The sequence below is a fragment of the Meriones unguiculatus genome, chromosome 1, assembly GCF_030254825.1.
Source record: "Meriones unguiculatus strain TT.TT164.6M chromosome 1, Bangor_MerUng_6.1, whole genome shotgun sequence".
NCBI lineage: Eukaryota > Metazoa > Chordata > Mammalia > Rodentia > Muridae > Meriones > Meriones unguiculatus.
The window spans coordinates 35,621,648-35,642,682 of NC_083349.1; the positions used below are offsets into that span (position 1 = coordinate 35,621,648).

At 40.4% G+C, this 21,035-nt stretch overlaps 1 protein-coding gene and 1 pseudogene across 1 annotated transcript in view; one reads left to right on the forward strand and one right to left on the reverse strand.

The window, feature by feature from the left end:
• Window positions 1-21,035, forward strand: part of Trpm6 (transient receptor potential cation channel subfamily M member 6) — a 141,322-nt gene that overhangs the window by 25,209 nt on the left and 95,078 nt on the right. The window contains exons 3-6 of the mRNA XM_021652914.2: window positions 6,182-6,220; window positions 8,332-8,509; window positions 12,958-13,171; window positions 13,690-13,814. Of these exons, the coding sequence (XP_021508589.1) occupies window positions 6,182-6,220; window positions 8,332-8,509; window positions 12,958-13,171; window positions 13,690-13,814 (556 nt within the window). The remainder of the gene's footprint in view (window positions 1-6,181; window positions 6,221-8,331; window positions 8,510-12,957; window positions 13,172-13,689; window positions 13,815-21,035) is intronic.
• LOC110558144 (small ribosomal subunit protein eS25-like) lies at window positions 3,997-4,361 on the reverse strand (annotated as a pseudogene).

Consider the following 21,035-nt stretch of genomic DNA (forward strand, 5'->3'; position numbering starts at 1 on the left):
GACTTCGTTGTGTTTTCTTTCGGGGGCCTTTGGGTTGATGTAGATTGTAGGCAGCAGGGCTGAGTTAGAGAACTCTGAGTTCTGGACAACCCTATGGAAACTCTACTTGTAGAACAAAGTTCAACAAGGCAGCTGGTGAGAAACAGGGGAAGAAAGGTCTACGGAAAATTCCTCAGGGTAATCAGGTCCATGAAGTTAGGAGTGGATGTCATTGACCTGGTGGAAAATGGATAGGGAAATGGAAGATAAACATTTTAATTAGGGTAGCCAGTCTATTTTAAATTCCCTTGTGCCACTGGCCTTATATTCGTTTAAAGTTTAGAAGTCATGAGTCCATGGAGAACATGGTAAGGTCCTTTGGCAAGGACTAAAATGGTGTTCTTTGTCTTAGTTAAACATTGACGAGTCCCACCCTCACTGAATCACCTATGGTTGGTAAGCCCTGTGATTGGAAATTTTTATTTTACCTGTTTACAAAATGTTTATGGGATGCCAAGGTAACAGCCCTCCCCATTCATCTTTTATAGTGTCATGTGATGTGATGATAGGTGTAGCAAAGCAGACTGAGTTCCAAGACACTCCTCTCCCTTTAAGTGGGAAATCATCTTCATAATCTCCTTGGACCCCAGGAAAAGTGACAAAATACCAAGTGTGCTTAGCCCTACAATGCAAGGAGCATGTTGAATCTGGATCTGACTTCAGTGTTGGGGCACATAGATAGTGTGCCTGAGGCCTTGCCATCCATCTCCAGTATCAGAGAAAAGAAAACCATTGGCCCTGTATTTACTTTAAGATAGGGTGTCAGTTTGTGGCCCGGGTTGGCCTTAAATTCATCATTCTCCTGCCTCAGCTCCCTGGGTGCTGGTACTACAGACACATGCCGCTATGCCTGGCTCCACTGATCATAACTCTATGAAGGATCCAAGACTTCCTACGTGTAATAAAGGAAAAAAAAAACAGGTTTCTATGTTTATGTGATTACAAAAATGTGATAGATGACTGTGGCCATTCTTCTCATACAGTTCATTTTTCTGGCTTCCAGTAAGGTTCTCAAGAAGCATAGTATTTTTGACATTATAAATGGTAGTGCCTTTGTCACTTTTCATCCATGTGACAAAATGGATGGAGGAAGCATTTAGGAAGCAAGGACTTATTTTGACTTTCAACTTCAGAAGGTCTCACTACAGCGTGTAGGGTAGTCCACTCTGTCACCTGTGTGTGGCAAGATCTTGTTTACGTTGTTCAGACATGAAAACAGAAACTGTGGTTGGAAAGAGTAGTAAGTCATTACCTTCAAGGGCCTGCCATTAAGGGAAATATTTCTGCCAGGAAAGCCCCACCTCCTAAAGGCTGTAACCTTCCAATAGCACCGCAAGCTGGGGATTGTGGGGCTGGAAATCAGCCTTCTGAAATGTTAGCCTGTGGTGGAGTCAGAGTCACACAATAAAACTAGCATTTCACTATTTAGTATCAACAAAAATTTCTCCCTTTTATTAAATTGTTTTTAGCTCCTAATAAGAAACAAATAGGCTTGGTTATAACTTCCTTTTCTCCTTTTTACTTTACTTTTTAAATTTTTTTATTATTAATTACACTTTATTCACTTTGTATCCCTCCTGTAGCTCCCTCCTTCTTCCCCTCCCAATCTCTTCCTTTCTCCCCCTTCTCCCCGCATGCCCCTCCCCAAGTCGACTGATAGGGGAGGTCCTCCTCTCCTTCCTTCTGATCTTAGTCTATCAGATCACATCAGGAGTGGCTGCATTGTCTTCCTCTGTGGCCTGGTAAGGCTGCTCCCCCCTCAGGGGGAGGTGATCAAAGAGCAGGCCAATCAGTTCATGTCAGAGACAGTCCCTGTTGCCATTACTATGGAACCCACTTGGAGACTGAACTGCCATGGGCTACATTTGAGCAGGAGTTCTAGGTTATCTCCATGCATGCTACTTGATTGGAATAGTCCAGAATTGCTAAAACAATCCTCTACAATAAAAGATCTTCTGGAGATGTCTCCATCCCTGATCTCAAGCTGTACTATAGAGCAACAGTAATAAAAACTGCTTGGTACTGGCATAGAGATAGAATGGTGGATCAATGGAACTGAATAGAAGACCCCAAAATAAACCCACAAACTATGGACACCTGATTTTTGACAAAGATGCCAAAACCATACAATAGAAAAAAAGATAGCATCTTCAACAAATGGTGCTGGTCTAACTGGAAGGTTACATATAGAAAAATGCAAATAGATCCATACTTATCACCCTGCACAAAACTAAAGTCCAAATGGATCAAAGACCTCAATATAAAACCAGACACACTAAACCGCTTAGAAGAAAAAGTGAGGAAGAGCCTGGGACTCATTGGCATAGGAGACAACTTCCTCGATAGATCACCACCACCAGCACAGGCCCTAAGATCAACAACTGATAAATGGGACCTCATGAAACTGAAAAGCTTCTGTAAAGCAAAGGACACTGTCGTCAGAATAAAACGACTGCCTACAGACTATGAAAGGATCTTCACCAACCCTATATCTGACAGAGGACTAATATCCAGTATATATAAAGAACTAAAGAAGTTAAAAAGCAAAAAATCAAGTAATCCAATTAAAAAATGGGGTACAGAGCTAAACAGAGTATTCTCTGCAGAGGAATATCGAATGGCAGAGAAACACTTAAAGAAATGCTCAAAGTCATTAGTCGTCAGGGAAATGCAAATCAAAATGACCCTGAGATTTCACCTTACACCCATTAGAATGGCCAAGATCAAAAACTCAAGTGACAACACATGCTGGAGAGGTTGTGAAGAAAGGGGAACCCTTCTCCACTGCTGGTGGGAATGTAAACTTGTACAACCACTCTGGAAATCAATCTGGCACTTTCTCAGCCAACTAGGAATAGTTGAATCTTCCTCAAGATCCAGCTATCCCACTCCTAGGCATAGATCTAAAAGAGGCTCAAGTACACAATAAGGACATTTGTTCAGCCATGTTTGTAGCAGCTTTATTTGTAATAGCCAGAAGCTGGAAACAGCCCAGATGCCCCTCAAATGAGGAATGGATACAGAAATTGTGGTACATCTACACAATGGAATACTACTCAGTAATAAAAAACAAGGAAATCATGAAATTTGCAGGTAAATGGTGGGAACTGGAAAAGATCATCCTGAGTGAGCTATCCCAGAAGCAGAAAGACACACACAGTATATACTCACTCATATGGACATATAATATAGGACAAACCTACTAAAATCTGTACACCTAAAGAAACTAATCAAGAGGGAGGACTCCGGCTAAAATGCTCAATCCCCATCCACAAAGGCAAAGAGGATGGACATCAGAAGGAGAAAACAGGGAACAAGTTAGGAGCCTGCCATAGAGGGCCTTTGAAAGGCTCTGCCCTGCATACTATCAAAGCAGATGCTGAGACTTATGGGCAACCTTTGGGCAGAGTGCAGGGAATCTTAGGAAAGAACTGGGAAACAGTAAGATCTGGAGAGGACAGAAGCTCCCCAAGGAGAGCAACAGAACCAAAAAATCTGAGCACAGGGGTCTTGACTGATTCTCCTTTTTATTTTTAAGAAAATACAGAAAAATGAAGGTTAGAATGGCAGGTTCTGAACAGCTTATTTTATGAAAATAAAATTTTATGATCTTTATTTTATGAAAAATGTATATTTTTCCTCGTAAAAAGCTATGGTTTTTAAAAATTACTTTACACTGAAAATATGATCATTGATGACTAAATCCTGGAAGTTTTTCTGAATTGTAAAGAGAAAACTAATGAGGAAAATAATTATACTCATATTAAGTCCTGAATCATTTTTACAAATTCAATGAAATACTCATCAATATCTTGAAAGAAATTTCAAGGGGTTTGAAAAAATTTATATGGATGTATATGTGTCTAGAAAAGGAAAGCAATTTTAACCCTTCTTTTTTTTTCTTTGTTTGATTTAATAAAGTTGTATTTTCCCAAATGTGAAACTGATTGAACCTGCTCATGCATCTTCGCCAGCAGCTGGGCCATCAACACCCTTTGTGTCTCTGGTGTAAATTACTTGGGCTCTGTGCTTTGAAAGCAGCTTGATAAGTCCTTTACTCAATAGCTCCTGAAGGGCTGCCCTGGCCAAGGAACCAGGTCTCTCAGAGACCACGGCTGGAGCAATAAGCTTATAGTTGGGAACTTTCCTACAGAGTTTGTCCTGTGTGGCTTTGTCAAACAGAACTAGATTGTTGAGGTTGCCCCTAACTTTTCCTTTGGACCACTTTTTTTTTTGGCCTTGCCAACAGACTTACTTACTGGGTCTTTGTCTTTTTTGGCTGACTTTCTGGCATCCTTTTTCTTGTCATCCTTGGGCAGCATGGCGAAGCTCAGAGAGTGGAGACAACCACTACAGCCTCATTAAGATTTTTTGGGGGGGAAAGCTCTTTCCTTCTTTTATTTATTTATTTTGACACTAGAGATGGAACCTAGGACTTCACAGAATCCCAGCTAAGAAAAGTAGAATAGTATATGAAAGAAGACTAAGACATACAGGACTCTCTTTGGAGATGGCATGATGCATTACCAAGCAATAGTGCCGAGAACTGGCCCTGGAGCTCTGCAGAAGAGCCTTGCACGTGCAAGGCCTTAGATCCCACTGTTAGCACTGTGCTGAACAAATAAGCCAATAAGCAAAGCAAACCAGACCAAATGAAATTAACAAAACAAATCAACTAAAACAAATGAAACCAAACCAAACAGAATCAAAGCAAGCCAATTTAAACTAATCAAAGCAAGTAAATCAAACCAAACCCAACAACCCAAACCAATCAAACCAAAACAAATTAACCAAACCAACCAAACCAACTAAACAAAACTAACCAAGCCAACTAAGCAGAACCAACCAAAAGAAATTAACCACACCAAACCAAACTAACCAATAAAACCGATCAAACTACCTAACCGCATAAGTAAAAAATACTCCTATGAAACAGTGTTAATGAAGCAGAGTGGCACTGGACAGGAGCACAGGTAGATCAACAACAGTGTTTGATCTGATATTGTTATACACACGTGCACACACATTGAGACAGTATCTCTTGTAGCCCAGGGTGGCCTGGAACGCAATATGTCACAGAGCATGACATTGAATTTCTGATCTTCCTCATTCCACCCCTGAAGTGTAGGAATTATAGCTGTGTGCCATCATACCCAGTTTATGAGGTACTAAGGATAGAACCCAGAGCCTCGTGTGTGCTAGGCAAACACTCCACTGACTGAGCTACATTGCTGGTCCTGTTTTATGGCTGTAAAATATTTAAAAATATGCTTTACTACTTGATTACCTAGAGCTTTGGGTTATCTTCATTGTTTAGTACCTAGAATAACAATGATAATAGTGATACCTAACCTGTGATGGTTGGCCTCCATCATCGACTTGGTTGGATTAAATAACTTTGTCAGTTTGACTGAATTAAGAATCACCTACTGAATTAATGAGGCACACCCCTGGGTGTGTTTATGAGAGTATTTCCAGAGAGGTTTAACTGAAGAGGGAAGACCCACCCAGACCGTGGTTGGTACATTGCTCATAGGCTCGTCTCAGAATGAATAAAAGGGGAAAGGTTGAGGATTACCATTCTTCTCTCTGGTGCCCGACTGCTGACACTGTGTGAACCGCTGCCTCACACTTTCACCTCCATGACCTACCACCATGATGGACTGTATCCCCTCCAACTGTGAGCCAAAACAAAGCCTTCCTTTTTTCCTAAGTCGCTTTTATCAGGTGTCTTGTCACAGCAGTGGGAAGAGTAACTCATGTACTACTTCTATCACATTTACTGCAATGCACCTTGGGAGCATGAGCTACTTCGGACGTATTCGTTAAGATAATCCTCTTTTATCACCTTACGGGGTTCATAAAGTGGTTGAAATTATTTTTAAATGTGAGAGCTGAGGCTTAGAAGAATCGCTGCATCAACGGTATTCAAATTTAGGTATTTTGATTTCATAGTCCACGTTTTATTAATTTTTTCATTGTTTCTACAGTGTAATTATGGACAAGGAATGCCATGGAAAGCAAACGATGCGTGACTATTCAACAATTTTCAGACAGTGGAAGATGATATTTACTAGATTAGCATTAAGTTACTATCACATGTATTAGTAAACTAACAATCATTTTTGTTTCTTTGACTCAGATGCACTCCAGGCTGCCAAGTCTGCCAGAATTTAGTCAGGTGAGACTTTGACAAATCCGTTTCCTTTTCTTATTAAGGCACTGCGTTAAGAAGTACTTGGGAGGGTTTCTTCAGATCTCGAGAGCTTTTTTGGAGGTTCAAGCAGGGGCGCTCAGCTCCTCATAAATCTTAGCTTGAGGAACAGTCTCCTCTGTCAGGGAATGCTGTCACCTTCAGTGAAGCGCACAGCTCTGTGAGGGAAACCACATACAGCAAGGGGGAAAGCAGACGCCTGTGTGCTGGCTGGATCATGGAAACAGCTCTGTTGATGAATGAGTGACAGATGTGTCAAGCTGCTCTCAGTGAGGGACTGAGACATCCAAGTGTAAGGCACCTGTTATTTTCCTCTGCAAAGGATGGAGGTGCAAAAGGGATGTGTGGTGTGTGAGGGAGGACACACATGCATATGTGTGTCTTTTTTTTTTTTTTTTTTTTTGACTTGCTTGAACATGGTACTTGAATCTAGTAGAAATCCTGAGTCATTGAGACATGCGAACATCTTAGGGTATTTGACAAGAACTTTTACCACCTAAAACGTGTATGAAATATTACATTTTATTTTTGCTATTACGTTGTATTTGGATATAATGTCGCTCTTTGTTGGCTGCACAGTGAGGTCTCTGACATATGAGTTGCATGTGTCGTATTTGCATAAAAACAGGCAAAACACCTACAGTGCACAAGAAACAAAACCAAAGTTTTGTTTTTTGCTTCGCAAACTGTCATCGCGATGCACATTTTCAAACTCGTGCCAGCAAGTGGATTTACTGTTCTCTCTTGTCGGTAGAGCAAAACAAACGATCCTTATTTCCAACTATACACTAAAGTTTGTGGGCTTATCCAGTGTTAACTTTAACTCCTAATTTTTTTTTTTATTTTTATATTTTTAAATTTTGAGACAGCCTTGCAGTCTTGGTAACTTGTCTAGGGTAGCCTCCAGTTTCCGATTGTCTGGTCTCAGTCTCACTAGTAGGTGGGGCTCTAGAAGGTTGTCACCACACCTGACTTACTGGTGTCTTTGTGTTTTCAGGCAGGGTCTCATATAGCCTAGGCTGTCCTTAAAGCTGTTTTTTAGATGTTATTAAACTAGCTAAGGATAGCCTTGGACTTCTGACTTTCCCTTCTCTACCCTGTAGGGCTGAGATTATTGGTGTAGACCACCACGCCTGGTTTTTGTGATGCTGGATATCAAACCTGGGACTGCTTTCATGCGAAAGCAAGCACTATTCCAGTGAAGCAACGTGTCTAGCCCTGTATTTGCATCCTTAGTGATGACTGCTCAGGTTACTTAGTCATTTATGGTATTTTATAATTATGGGCAGAAAAACTAAACAATTTGGTGCATTTACAATTCTACTTCTACCTGACTAGTATTTACTGTGTGGACTGATATGAGCATATATAATATTATTTATAAATGAATATATGCATACTGGGGACCATGGTAAAGATTTATTCCTTTGCCAGAGTGGACTTCACATGTTTTACCATGTACCATTACCATTGAACATTTTGGGATATAGATCCAAACCTATATATTATATGCCTGCTTATTTATAAATTATATAAATATATACTATATATTAATAAAGAGCTATAAAGCAAAAGGAAGAGATAGATGAAGAATATTGAAACATGTTATCAATAGAAAAAGCTTTTGTTTCCCTCACCCCAACTGCTTTTACTTAAAAGGAGGTGGAGTCACATTTGATGGCTTCTGTGGCCCAACTACTTATGAGGCTGAGGCAGTAGAATCACTTGTACCCAAACTAGGAGTTCAAGTCTAGCCTGAGCATCCTGGTGAAATTCCATCTAAAATAAAAAGCCAAATGAACAAACAAAACAACAGAAAACGGAGAGAAGAAATAAAGTCCGATAATACATATTTAAGCTGTTCTTTCATCGCGTGATTGACCGATTGGATATTCATGTTAAGAAGGAGAAGTAGGGACTGGCGAGATGGCTTACTGGGTGAAGGAGCTTACCGCCAGGTTTAGTGAGCTGAGCGTGAAAATTTGAGAGTTATTAAATGTGACACCTAGACATCATTCTGAGGATTGGAAACAGTGCGCTGATTTTCTCCTCTGAGTGACTTGTTTTCCTGGGTTTAGGTGTTACTGTGGCCGGCTGATTGAAGATCATCATGGGATGGACTTCGCCTGGGGCCTCCCAGCGATGGAAGGCGATGGCAACGAGCAGTGGTGTGTTGAGAAGCACACAGCAAAAAGCCCTACAGATGCCTTCGGCACCATTAATTTCCAAGATGGAGAACATATCTACCACTCCAAGGTCTGCCGATAACCCAAAGCATTTCACTAGTTTTGAACAAAAGAGACCCTGCAAATGTCCTTGTAAGGACAGAGAGTCACGTGATGTGGCTTTATTGAAAGGGAATCCATGTCATGGATCCCTTGTCAGATCTAGCCCCGTCCTCTCTTCTTTTAGGGATGGGGGGGGTGTTGCCTGCATCCCAGGTGTAGGACTAGGTCTAGATGAGTGAACAGTTGATGGTTTAACTAGGTCATGGTGCAGTGGGGACCAAGCCAAGCTGAGGCTACTGGGAGAATTGTGAGCCCTCTGCTTGTTAGTCCCTTGACACGCTGAAGGTAGTCAGATGACAGGTTCAGAGAGTTCATCACCATTTTATTGTTAGGTGGTTTGTGCATTATGGAGTCCAGGTGAGGGTGTTATACCCTCTTTTTATTTCAGTGTGGTGTGTCTAATAAATTCTCACTTTAATACAGCTCTGTGCTTATATTTGGCCTCAGTCAACTTTCTAAATTTTTAGAGTGGCACCTTTAAAAATTTTAGGGCTAAATGTGTCAGTCTGTGCGGTTTATGTGGCCATCAAGGTGAAGTGTCATCTTCCCTGTGCATTTACAAGCAAAGCGGAGTCAAATGAGGCTTGTAAAATGGAATCGCTCGGGCAAGATACAGCCTGTAACTCTAGGGTTTTACACGACATGCAGTGACTTTGCTCAGGGCACAGCAGACAGGAAGAAGTAGGGCACAGGGACAAAGGTGACAATATCTGTGCAGGATGCACCCCCAGTGACCTAACTTCTGCCCACAGGCCCTCCCTTCTACAGCTTGTACCGTCTCCCACCAATGCCACAGGCTGTGCTGTGGGCCTTTAACGAAGTGCTTTTCCCAAAAGCACATACTGCAGATCCAAACTGTAGCATACAGCGTTAATAGGTTGACTGTCCCTCAGGCGTTCTCTTCTGAGAACGTTAGTGGCCTGCTGTTTTCTTAACAGCAGATTTTCCAGGTGGAGCCACCTCAGGAGAGCTGAGTGCCAATCATGTTCTGTGGGTGACTGTCAGAAGGCTGGATTTAAACAGAAGTTCCTTCATAAAGTGCAGTTCTAGAGGAATCTACATGTGGAGTTCACTTGCATTTAACTATGCATGGTTTTTTTTTTTTTTTTTTTTTTTTTTTTTTTCTGTTTTAGTTGGCAGAAAAATCTCCCCTCATTTTCCAATCCCCGTTGCAGCCTGGTTCTTAGATAGTCCTGTGTGCAATTTTTTCTTTAAGTTTGATTCTCCCTCCTTTTGCTGTTTTTCCCCCCCTAAGATATTTGTTTGCTTATTTATTTATGAATGTGTGTCTGTGTGTGTGTGTATGGCACATGTATGTGGGGCTGGTGGAGGCCAGAAAAAGGCACTGGATGCCCTAGGTCTGGAGTTGCAGGTTGTTGTAAGCCGCCTACTGTGGGTGCTAAGGGCTGAACTCTGGAAGAACAGCAAATGCTCTTCACCACCTAGCCATTTCTCGCTTTCTTTCTCCTCTCTCTGTCCATATGTCTGCCTGTCTTTTTCTCACTGTTATTGTTTGCTTGTTGCCGTCCCGGGGAAAGAACAAAGCCAAGAGCTCTATTATTGCACCACAACCCCAGATACTATTAATTCTCCATCACCTTCACTTATTCCTTTTTCTTTGCATTCAATGCTTACTGTGTACCTATGTACTCCCTATGGTCCAAAGAGAATAGTTTCCCTGTATTAACATTGTTTGGCATTTGGGGTGGAAATAAAAAATAAATACACATGCCCCACAGAAGTGGAAGATACTATGAGAATTTAACACAGGTTCTTTGAGAGAATGTGCAAAGAGATAACCCATTCAGTGAGAGGACACAGTGTGCAATGAGCAAGGCATTCAAAAGTAGAGAAAATAGGCTCCAGTGTTAAGCTGAGATCTGAAGCTTAACCAGGTGAATGGGCCCAATGGAGTACCATGGGTTGGCTTGTACAAGTGTCAAAAAACACTCAGAAAAACTGAAAATAGAGCTAGCCATATCTCCCTACGATTAGCTTTTTCTTTTTTTAAGCAAGTTAGTTTATTTTCAGTGCATGGATGTTTGCCTGCACGTATGTCTGCATTGCATGTGTGCCTGGTACACATGGAAGTCAGATGACAGCATCAGATGTCCTGGAACTGGAATTGCAGGCGGTTGAAACTCTCCGTTTGGATGCTAGGAATTAAGGACCTGCATCTTCTGGAAGAGCGGCCAGTGCCCTTTACCCCTGAGCCGCCTCTTCAGCCCCTACAACTGGCTTGTTTTAGATTTGGCTTTTGGCTGTCATTACAATGTGTTTACCTGAGTGCGTTTATTGCTCTCAGCAGGGCAGGGCTGCCTGAGCCTCTTCTATCCTTCTGGTTCATGTTGGGCAAGACCAGTGTTTATCCAAGGAGCAGTATCTCTTTGGATAGTATGTATGGATAGTACAGGGAGGATTTAGAGTTGAAGACAGGTTCACCTGAGAGAAGACTTGGGGCTCAGAATGGTGAATGGAACCCAGGCTGTTCCTTTGCCTTCACCCACTGATCTCAGGAACCAAACCAGCTAGTGAGGTTCTGCTTGTGGTTTTCCCGCTACTGTAGTGTGCTGTAAAGCCTGGCATCTCGGTGGCACCTCTCACACATGGGATCATGATCAACCTTCTAGTCTTCCTATTATGTATGTATTATGATAGCTGTTGGCCAGAAATTCTAGTATTTTAATCATGAAATGAAATGGTCCCATAGTAGCAAGTTGAAAGGCAAATAGTAAACTACTTTCAGTTGCTATCATCAGTTTAGAGGCTACTGTGCTCATTTATAATTGCTTGTATGGAGAGTTCCACCCATAGACCTGTAATTCATGATTTCCCTTTTTTTATAATTTTTATTTTTTATATTAATCACAGGTTATTTACTTTGTATCCCAGCTGTAGCCCTATCCCTCATTCCATCCCAATCCCACCCTCTCTCCCTCATCTCCTCCCTGCCCCTTTCCAAGTCCACTGATAGGAAAGGTCCTCTTCCTTTTCCATCTGACCCTAGCTTATCAGGTACCTTCAGGACTGGCTGAGATGTCCTCCTCTGTGGCTTAGCAAGGCTGCTCCTCCCTCAGGGTGGTGGGAGGTCAAAGAGCCAGCCATTGAGTTCATGTCAGAAATAGTCCCTGTTCCCCTTACTAGGGTAGCTACTTGGATACTGAGCTGCCATGGGCTACATCCAAGCAAGGGGATCTAGGTTATATCCATACATGGTCCTTGGTTGGGGAAACAGTCTTATAAAAGACCCCTGTGCCCAGATATATTTGGTTCCTGTGGAGTTCCTGTCCTCTCCTGGTCATACTAACTCCCCCTTTTTTGATACAATTCCCTGCACTCTGCCGAAGGTTTGGTTATGAGTCTCAGCATCTGCTTTGATACACTGCTAGGTAGAGTCTTTCAGAGACCCTCTGTGGTAGGTTCCTGTCCTGTTACTTGTTTTCTCCTACTTCCAGTGTCCATCCCATTTGTCTTTCTAAGTTAGAATTGATCGTCTTACCCTGGGCCCTCTTTCCTTTTTATCTTCTTTAGGTGTACACAGATTTTAGTATGTTTATCCTATCTAATAGGTCTAGTACCTACTTATAAGTGAGTATATACCGTGTGTGTCTTTCTGCTCCTGGGATACCTCACTCAGGATGATCTTTTCTAGATCCTACCATTTGCCTGCAAATTTCATGATTTCCTTGTTTTTAATTGCTGAGAGCCAGCTTTTTTTTTCATAGTGCTGGCTTATCCCTGCTGTTGGTTGGGATTCTGTTTGTGGAAGTCGAGCTCACCTCACTGTGCAGAACTTAAGTGGCCTGTAGCCAGCCATGTCAGTAATGTCAGACAAGCTGCAGTGAATCAGCAGAGTTCCCTGGTATGACTTCACTGATTTTTTTTTTTTTTTGACTCGCACTCTCACAGATGAGGGTACTTATTTTGAAAAGAAAAAATTCTCAGAGGAATAATTGCATGCAAGCAAATGATTGGCAAGTACATTAAAAAGATACTGTACATCTTAATGAATTTAAAAAGTTTTACAAATACATGAGAAGGATCAAGTAAATGCAAAGTCATGGCATTGATAAAAAGTCGCGTTTCATCTGCTTTGTAAAGCTCTCTCCAAATGGCTTTGCTGATGCACTGATGAAGTATTTTTGCCTCACCTCTAGCCTTCTAAAAAAACTGTCAAGGCCAAACCTCCAACTGGAGGAAGCTTCCCTGTAGTGATTTATAATTCCCAGAAGGAAGTTGGAGGGAATGTGGAATCTTTAAAAGCAAATATTGCCATTAGGTGAAGTTAAACTTTTAGAGAGTTCCTGGACATGTCCGGCCAGGCTGTGGCCACCTTAGTGGCCCTGCTGTGTGTTTATTCTCTCTACTGACTTTGTTTCCCTGTGTTCTCTTCATGGGTGTGTGCTGTCCTTCCAGTATATTAGAACTTCTTGTGATACAAAAGCGGATCATCTGTTGCATTTAATGTTGAAAGAATGGAATATGGAGCTGCCGAAGCTTGTGATCTCTGTCCATGGGGGTCTCCAGAACTTCAAGATGTCCTCCAAGATCAGAGAGACCTTCAGCCAGGGTCTGGTCAAAGCTGCAGAGACCACAGGAGCATGGATAATTACCGAAGGCATAAACTCAGGTAAATCTTGTGCCGGACTCCCTACCTCTCTCCTTTTCCTTTCTAACTGTGCGCCAGATGGCCTGATACCGAATCCCTGCTCTGCAGCATTCACAGGACATGAGGTGATATTAGGGAGAAAGACAAAGCAAAGCAAACCAAAACACCCCCACTCCTAACACAGTGAGTGGTCTGTGAACCACGTGCCTTCACATCAGAGTTAATCTGCAGGGCATTTCCCGGTACATTGGAGAATGGCAGAATGGCGCATGAAACATTCCAGCAAGGCAAGGGTAGTGTAAACTGTTAGCAATGGGTCAAGGAAGAGGAGAATTATTCAGGTCCTTGTTCAGGGGTAAGAGGAAGAGAGGTTAAGAGAGGAGAGAGAGAGTCAAGAAGCTAGCACCTAATCCATTGTGCTAGGAGCCTGCCTTAAAAAAATGATGTTTTACATAGGATTCTCTATTTGTTTCTGTGAGAGTCACTGCTTAGCATGGTCTGTGAGCTGAAATTCTACTTCTACTCTGGTTGTTTCATAGGCGTGTCCAAGCATGTGGGGGATGCCTTAAAAGCCCACTCCTCTATGTCTTTGAGGAAAATCTGGACAGTTGGAATACCTCCTTGGGGTGTCATTGAGAACCAGAGAGAACTGATTGGAAAAGATGTGAGTAGACAATCCTTTCACTCGCCTATCATCAGCTTAGAGGCCACTGTGCTCATTTATAAAGGGAATGAACATGTCTCTGAAATGCCTACTTTACAATGTACCTAAACGTCCGATAAAATACCTCAAATGTGATAAATCCCAAACATCTGCCTTCCGCCTAAAGCTGTTACCCTATCTCACAAGATTCGAGCCCCATTTTGCTACTGCCTAAGCCAAAAAAACTTGGATTAAGTTTATAACAACCTCAAATGGAACCCGTCAGTCAATTCTCAGCTCCAACTTTGGAATATTTCCAGAATCTGACTTTCCCCTCTACTGTCACCGAGGCCAATCCAAGTGGCCATGCTTTGACATTCAAATTCTTGTAAGAGTTTTCCTTTCTCTCACTCTTGTTGTCTGTTGTAGTCTAGCCTCAATGCAAAAGCAGACAAATTCCTAAAAAATGTAAATTGCACCATGTTAGTCTCTGTCAAGTTCTGGACAGTGGGTCCATTCTTCACACAGCCAATGTACAGAGCCTTGCAGTATTTTGCAGAGTGCAAATCACGCTCTTTAGTTGGCCCTTTCTAGTTTTCTTCCCCCAGCTTACACTCTGTTCTGCTTTGTGCATTCTTGTGTAGTGACTTTTTTTGGTGTGAGTAATAATGAGTGAGTGTGTGTGTGTGTGTATGTGTGTGTGTGTGTGTGTGTGTGCATACAGGTGCACATATATGTATGTAGACTTGTGTGGAGGCCAGAAAACAACCTGAGTGTTGTTCCTCAGATGCCCTACATCCATCCCCAGTGTTTTTCTTTTAAGACAGAGTCTCCCATTGGCCTGGAGCTCACTGAGTAGGTGAGGCTGGCCAACCAGAGAACCCTAGGATTAACCCTGTTAATTCTCTCTCTCCAGTGCTGGAAGTACAAATATGTACCACCATGCTTGGCTTTTCTCCCATCTCATCTTCCTCTTCTTCTTTTAAATGTGCATTCTGGTGATTTAATTCTTTGCTATATAAACCATCTCCCCAGATCTGTGTATGCTTCTGTCGGTGTTTGTTGGAAGAGAATGGACTGCCTAAACTTATTTACAAAGCACCTGTGTTTTATTGTTGTTAAAAATATAATGCATTAGAAAAAGACATAAGAAGATAGTTACTGATAATGTTTTGGCATGTTATTATTGCAGATTTGCTTACATATTTGTACACATATAGAGTTAAAATTTTTGTTGTGTGTGTATGGGGGCATGTATGACTCTGTGAACATGCGTGTATGTGTTTACTTGCCCCTGGGTGTGTCTGTGGAGGCCAGAGATCAATGTCAAATGTGTTCTACTGCTCTTCACTTCAGTTTTGGAGAGTCACTTGACCCCAAAACTTGCTGTTTGGCTAGGCTGTCTGTGCAGGAGACCCTCACAAGCTATCTGTCTGTCCCCACAGCCCTAGTGTTGCAGATCACATCACCACACCTGGCTCTTGATGTGGATACTGGGCATCTGAGCATAGGTCCTCACGCTTGCGCAGCAAGCATTTTATCCACTGAGCCATTGCCGGAGTCTCGAAAATATGTATTTCTAAAAAAAGCAACGATAGAATCTTACACTATGAATCTGGTATTTGTTGTTTGATTATTTATCAGTCATTTTCTCATGCCAGTTAATGTAGACATGGTCATAGTTTATTCCTACTTTTATTTTGGAAAAGTCACATATATTAAACAGAGGCAAGGTTAGAAACATGAATTCTTGTGTACCATTTCCCGGCTTTAACAGCTATTAATTTGTTGTCCTATTTTGTTTCATTTATTCTCTTATACATTTTCAAATAATGGTGTTTATATTTTGGAGCAAATTCTCAATATGCAACAATTATGTCTGCAAAATAAGTATTTTTAAATTTCTTTTTAATCAACTCACCAAGTAGTAAGGTCCCACAGGACTTTTCCCTCACATCCTTAGTTTTGTTACCTCTCCCATCTCTTTTTATAGTCTCCTCCCCCAAGTCCAGCTTAAACCTTTCACCTCCAGAATTTCCCCCCTCTACTCTCATGTCACATCTGTCCTAGTATCCCTTCCCTGCCACGCCGTCCCCAACTCATGTCCCCTTTCTTGGTCCTTTGCCTCTACAGGAATTCAATCCAGCTTAAACAAAAAGATCCAAAACAAAAACAAAAGCAAAAAAACAAAAAACAAAAAACCCCACCACCACCAAAACCCCTGAAGCTATATATAAATAAAAGCCAGAGTTGGCCATCTTTTATTTTCACACTTTCCATTACAACCCTTAAAGCTGATATGTTTGCTTATATGACCTGTGTATAAATTTATCAGATTTGCTGCTTTCAATAGTATGGAATACCATATTCATCATTTTGTAGAAAACAAATGACAAAATTTATATTTTTAAAAGTCTTCTCCCATTCACTGTACCTTGGCCACAGTTTCCCCTCCCTCCACTCCTCACAGTTTTTCCAAGTCCGTCTTAAAATAGAGATTTTGTTTTGCTTTCTTATTTTTTTAATCCCAAATTCCTTCTGAATATAGTATGGTCCCATGCAGAAAACAGATCATTAATATGTGATTTGGGCACTGTTTATGAAGTGCATTATTACTACCACCACTATCACCACTTCCAACACACACACACACACACACACACACACACACACACACACACACACATGCACACACACACACACACATGCACACACACACACATGCGCATACACACACACACACACACACACACACCCTATGCAGTTAAAGCCCAGCTCTGTCACTTTCCATGTCTCTGTGAATGTGACAATGGACTTTAATTATTTGTGTCTCTGTTTTGTTAGCTATAACATGCACATAACCACTGCAATGGAATTCTTCAGACAGCATAAGTACAGCAAATAATTTTTGCTGTTTCATACTAAGAGATGTTAGATTGCTTTGGACTTGTTATTCATAACTGAAATTTTCTGAGTTTGACAAAGGGATTGAACATTAACTTAGTGTCAAAAATTTAATAAACAGTGTAATTTTTAGGTTTAAATACAAACAATAAAAATTTGAAGGTAGGATCTGCAAATGAGGGAGAATATGCAGTGTTTGTCTTTCTAGTTCTGGGTGACTTCAGCCAGTATGATTTTTTTTTTCCCAATTCCACTTATTTCCCCACAAATTTCATTTTTATTCATAGATGAATAAAACTCCATTGAGTATGCATGTGGAAGTTTCATTATTCATTCATCTATGGCTAACAGTCTAGATCCGTTTCCTAGATGTTGTGACCACAGCACCAATAAGTGTAGGTGTGTAGGAATCTTTGTGATAGGATGTAGAAAGATGCAGACTCCTTTGGCTTTTTATCCAGAAATGGTATTGTCTGGTCATAGGACAGTTCTATTTAAAACAAAAAAAAAACTGTTTTGAGCAGCTTCCACATTGATCTCCATAGTGACTACCTCAGTCACATTCCCATAAGCAGTGAAGAAGCATTCCTCTTCCCCAATATCTTCAGCAGCACTTGTGTTCTTGATGACTGAGGTGAGGTAGAATCCCAAAGTAGTTTTTATTTGCATTCCTCTGATGGCTGAGAATGTTGAATAATTTAAAAATATTTATTGCTAGTTCGTACTTCTTTTTAAACATTCTTTGTCCAGGTCTATAAGCCATTTTGATTGGGTTGTTTGGCTTTTGATGTTTAGTGTGTTAAATTCTTTGATTGTTCCAAATGTTAATCCTCTACAGGATGTGTAGGTGGTAAAGGTTTTCTCCCATTCTGTATGCTGCCTCATCACTTGATTAGTAAATTCTTTTGTTGTATAGAAACTTCGAAATTTCACGGGGTTCTATTTGTCAATCATTGGTCTTTTTTTCTGAGTAATTAGAATTTTAGTTAGGAAGTCCTTCCCTTACCTATTTTAGTTTGTTTATTTTTATTTTATTTTTTTTGAGACCGGGTTTCTCTCTGTAGCTAGGGCTGTTCTATACTCTCTTTGTAGACCAGGCTAACCTCAAGCTCATAGTGATCCTCCTGCCTCTGCCTCCCCAAGTGCTGGGATTAAAGGCATGTGCCACCATTCTCATCTCCTTACCAATATCTTAAAGTGTTCTTTCTATAATCAAATTTTCATTGTCTCATAGTCTAAAATTTAGTCTATATTCATTGTACAAAATAGTGGACTTCATCATGTAAAGTCCATCTTTACACATGCATGTAAGGTATCTTGCTTAAACTTGTCCTCCCTTGACTCTCATTTGTCATCCATCTTTCTTATCACTTTTTGTCTTCCTCCTCCCAAGAGTCTTCTTCAACTTTAATGTCTGTAAAATCTAAATCCAATAAACTTTCACCGTATTAGAAAAGGGTTGATTTTACTAACCAACAATGTTTCATATATTGTGATAGGCCAGGACATCCTTTGGTTCTCAATTTTTCTCTTTGACCTACTATTATTCATCTTTCCCCCCTCTGGTTTATTGAAGACATTGAGCTATTTGCCACAAAGTTTCCCACAGTTTGGATTTTCCAGATTTCACCCATCGAAGCAGGCTTAGCATGTCTTTTGTATTTTGTATTTCTCAATTGCTGGTTTGATCTTCAAGTATGATCATACTCAGATTTTTTTTTTGTGCAAACTTATGTCTTGAGAGGAGTTGTGTTCCCTTTATGTATCATGTGATATCTATTTATTATTTTTCGGCAACTATGCCTAGATTCATTTTTTCAACAGCAATACGTTCTCCTTAGGGGTTCTTTTGTGGCAATTAAGAACATGACTAAAAACAACTTAGAAAGGCTTTGAATGACTTACAGGTTACATTACGTTCTTTTGGGCTGCATACACTTGACCCTTGTTTATTCAAATGCTGACTTCTCTACCCCACTATCTGGTTTCAATCTGGACATTGCATTGTGATGTTTGTTTTAAGCATCACCTGTCTCAAGTTTGTGTAACTATGCTACCATTTGTTCTCTATATTGCCAATAAAACCAACCAGCCAAAGCTGAGCAATGGAGAGACTAGGGTGGGACATCCTGGTCCGGTGAAGGGAGGAGAGGACCTGGAAATATCAGGAAAATTGAACTGGACCTAAGATAGGACTGAAAAGCAAGTATAATATGGAAAACCTGAGTGGAAGGAAGCTATGCGGGCTTGGAGGGTTAGGATGGAGTAATTATTGCCCAGCATTGTGCTCTAGGTTAATTAAACAAATCCTAGTCTCTGTATGATGATTTGGGTATACAGCTGGTTAAGGAATAACCACTGCTTTACTAAAGTATAAATCAATATTAAATATCATAACTGTTCAACAGTCCACCACTAGACAGTCACTAAAGCAGAAGCATGAAGGAACACTGAATCTTGCTTCACTCCTTCTGACTTGCTCAGTTTGCTTTCTTCTGCACCACAGGACCTTTAGCCCAGGGATGACACCACACATAGTTGGCTGGACTCTACTGTATCTGTTAACAATCAAGAAAACGTCTCATGGGCTTGCCTACAAGCCAATCGGATGAACGCATTGTGTTAATTTGGGGTTCTCTCTTCTGAGATCACTCTAGCTTGTGTCAATTTGACAAAAAAAACCTAACAGGCTACAAATCATATTTAATTATAGCATTATTTATAGACTTTTTAGCTTAAACACCCTCTAAAGAGAAACATTTTTCATTAACATCTGTTTTATCTCCTGGTACACGAGAATACGGGAAGAGCAAAATAACACCTGGTACCTTATTTGACAAGTTTTCAAAACCTTGAGATGCTCACCTGTCATCCCTCAGAGGTGAAAAATGGCTTTGTTTTAAGCTCATGAGGTTAAAGCTATTTGAAGTGTTCTGGTTCATTCATCCTTGTGACTGATGGATGATTCATGTTCAATGGTATCATTTTGTCAAATAGAGCCTTTTTGGATCCCGAGTACTTCAACAAAAATCCCATCTTCTCTCACAACTTTCTTGCTTTCTAATTTGAAGAAAGGCATTCTTGGCTGGTTGTCCATGTTTTTTTTTTCTTCCTAGAAAAATTTCTTGTTGCTTTTTGTGAGTCTTCAATCTGTGGGCTCTGACTTTTCACGGCTAATAGTTTTCTGTCGTACTCTAATTGAGTCAATTATCCCTCTGACTGTCCAGTTAGGTAGTTTTCTGTTTCTTAAATTTTGAGCCAATGATATTAATATTGTAATAAAGTACTAGACTGTTTATTTACCTAGAAATAATTGGAGCCAGTTGTGTACATTGACACATTGCCTTCTAGAGAGTGGTATAAATTTACATTTTACTAACAAGGTGCAATGGAACTCATTTTTATGTACCCCTTCCTCACTATTTTGACAACTATAGAACAATAGCCAATTATTCTGATTTATATTCTCTGATTGCTTATGAAGTTTATTATCTCTGTATATTTTTATGCACTGCTATCATTCAGCCCAGCAATATAATTGTCAGTATTTAGCATTGCTCCTAGTTTTTATTTTGCATTATTTATTGTCACTTTCTATAAATACAAAACATGTAGTAAACCTACCAGTGATTTTCTTTTTGGTTTATGGCCTTAGTATTATGCTGTGGAATTGTAGAGTTAACTGTTAAAGTCCAATGCATCTTAATTTTTTTGAAGTGTCACAGAAACCCTGTGATATTGGAATGACCATTATCCTCACTTATACATGAGAAAAAGGGAGCTAGAAATTACTCAGACTTACCTGATAAGCTAGGGTTAGATGGAAGGGGAGGAAGACCTCTCCTATCAGTGGACTTGGAAAGGGGCAGGGAGGAGATAAAGGAGGGAGGGTAGAATTGGGAGGAGATGAGAGAGGGGCTATGGCTGGGACACAAAGTAAATAACCTTCTGATTAATATAAAAAATAAAAATTATTAAAAAATAATAAATAAAAAAGAAATAATAAATAAATAAAACATAATAATAATAATAATAATAAATAAAAAAGAAATTACTCAAATTTAAATTTGCCCTGGGCTTATACTTGTTAATAAGAAATGCAGCAGCTTATTTACATTTTTCATAAATGTAAAAATGTCCTCAATGCCACATTGCTGTCTGCTATCCTTCATTTTCTTTGGAATATGTGAAAAAAATAGTGCCAAAATGTTATTCTGAAGTATACTGGAACAACTTTTGATTAGTGGGGTAGTCTGTGGACTGGTGCCCATCCTTGAACTAAACCTCAGTGGTTAGAAAGAAGGTAAGTGCCAAAAAAGAAAAGTTAGTATTTAGAAC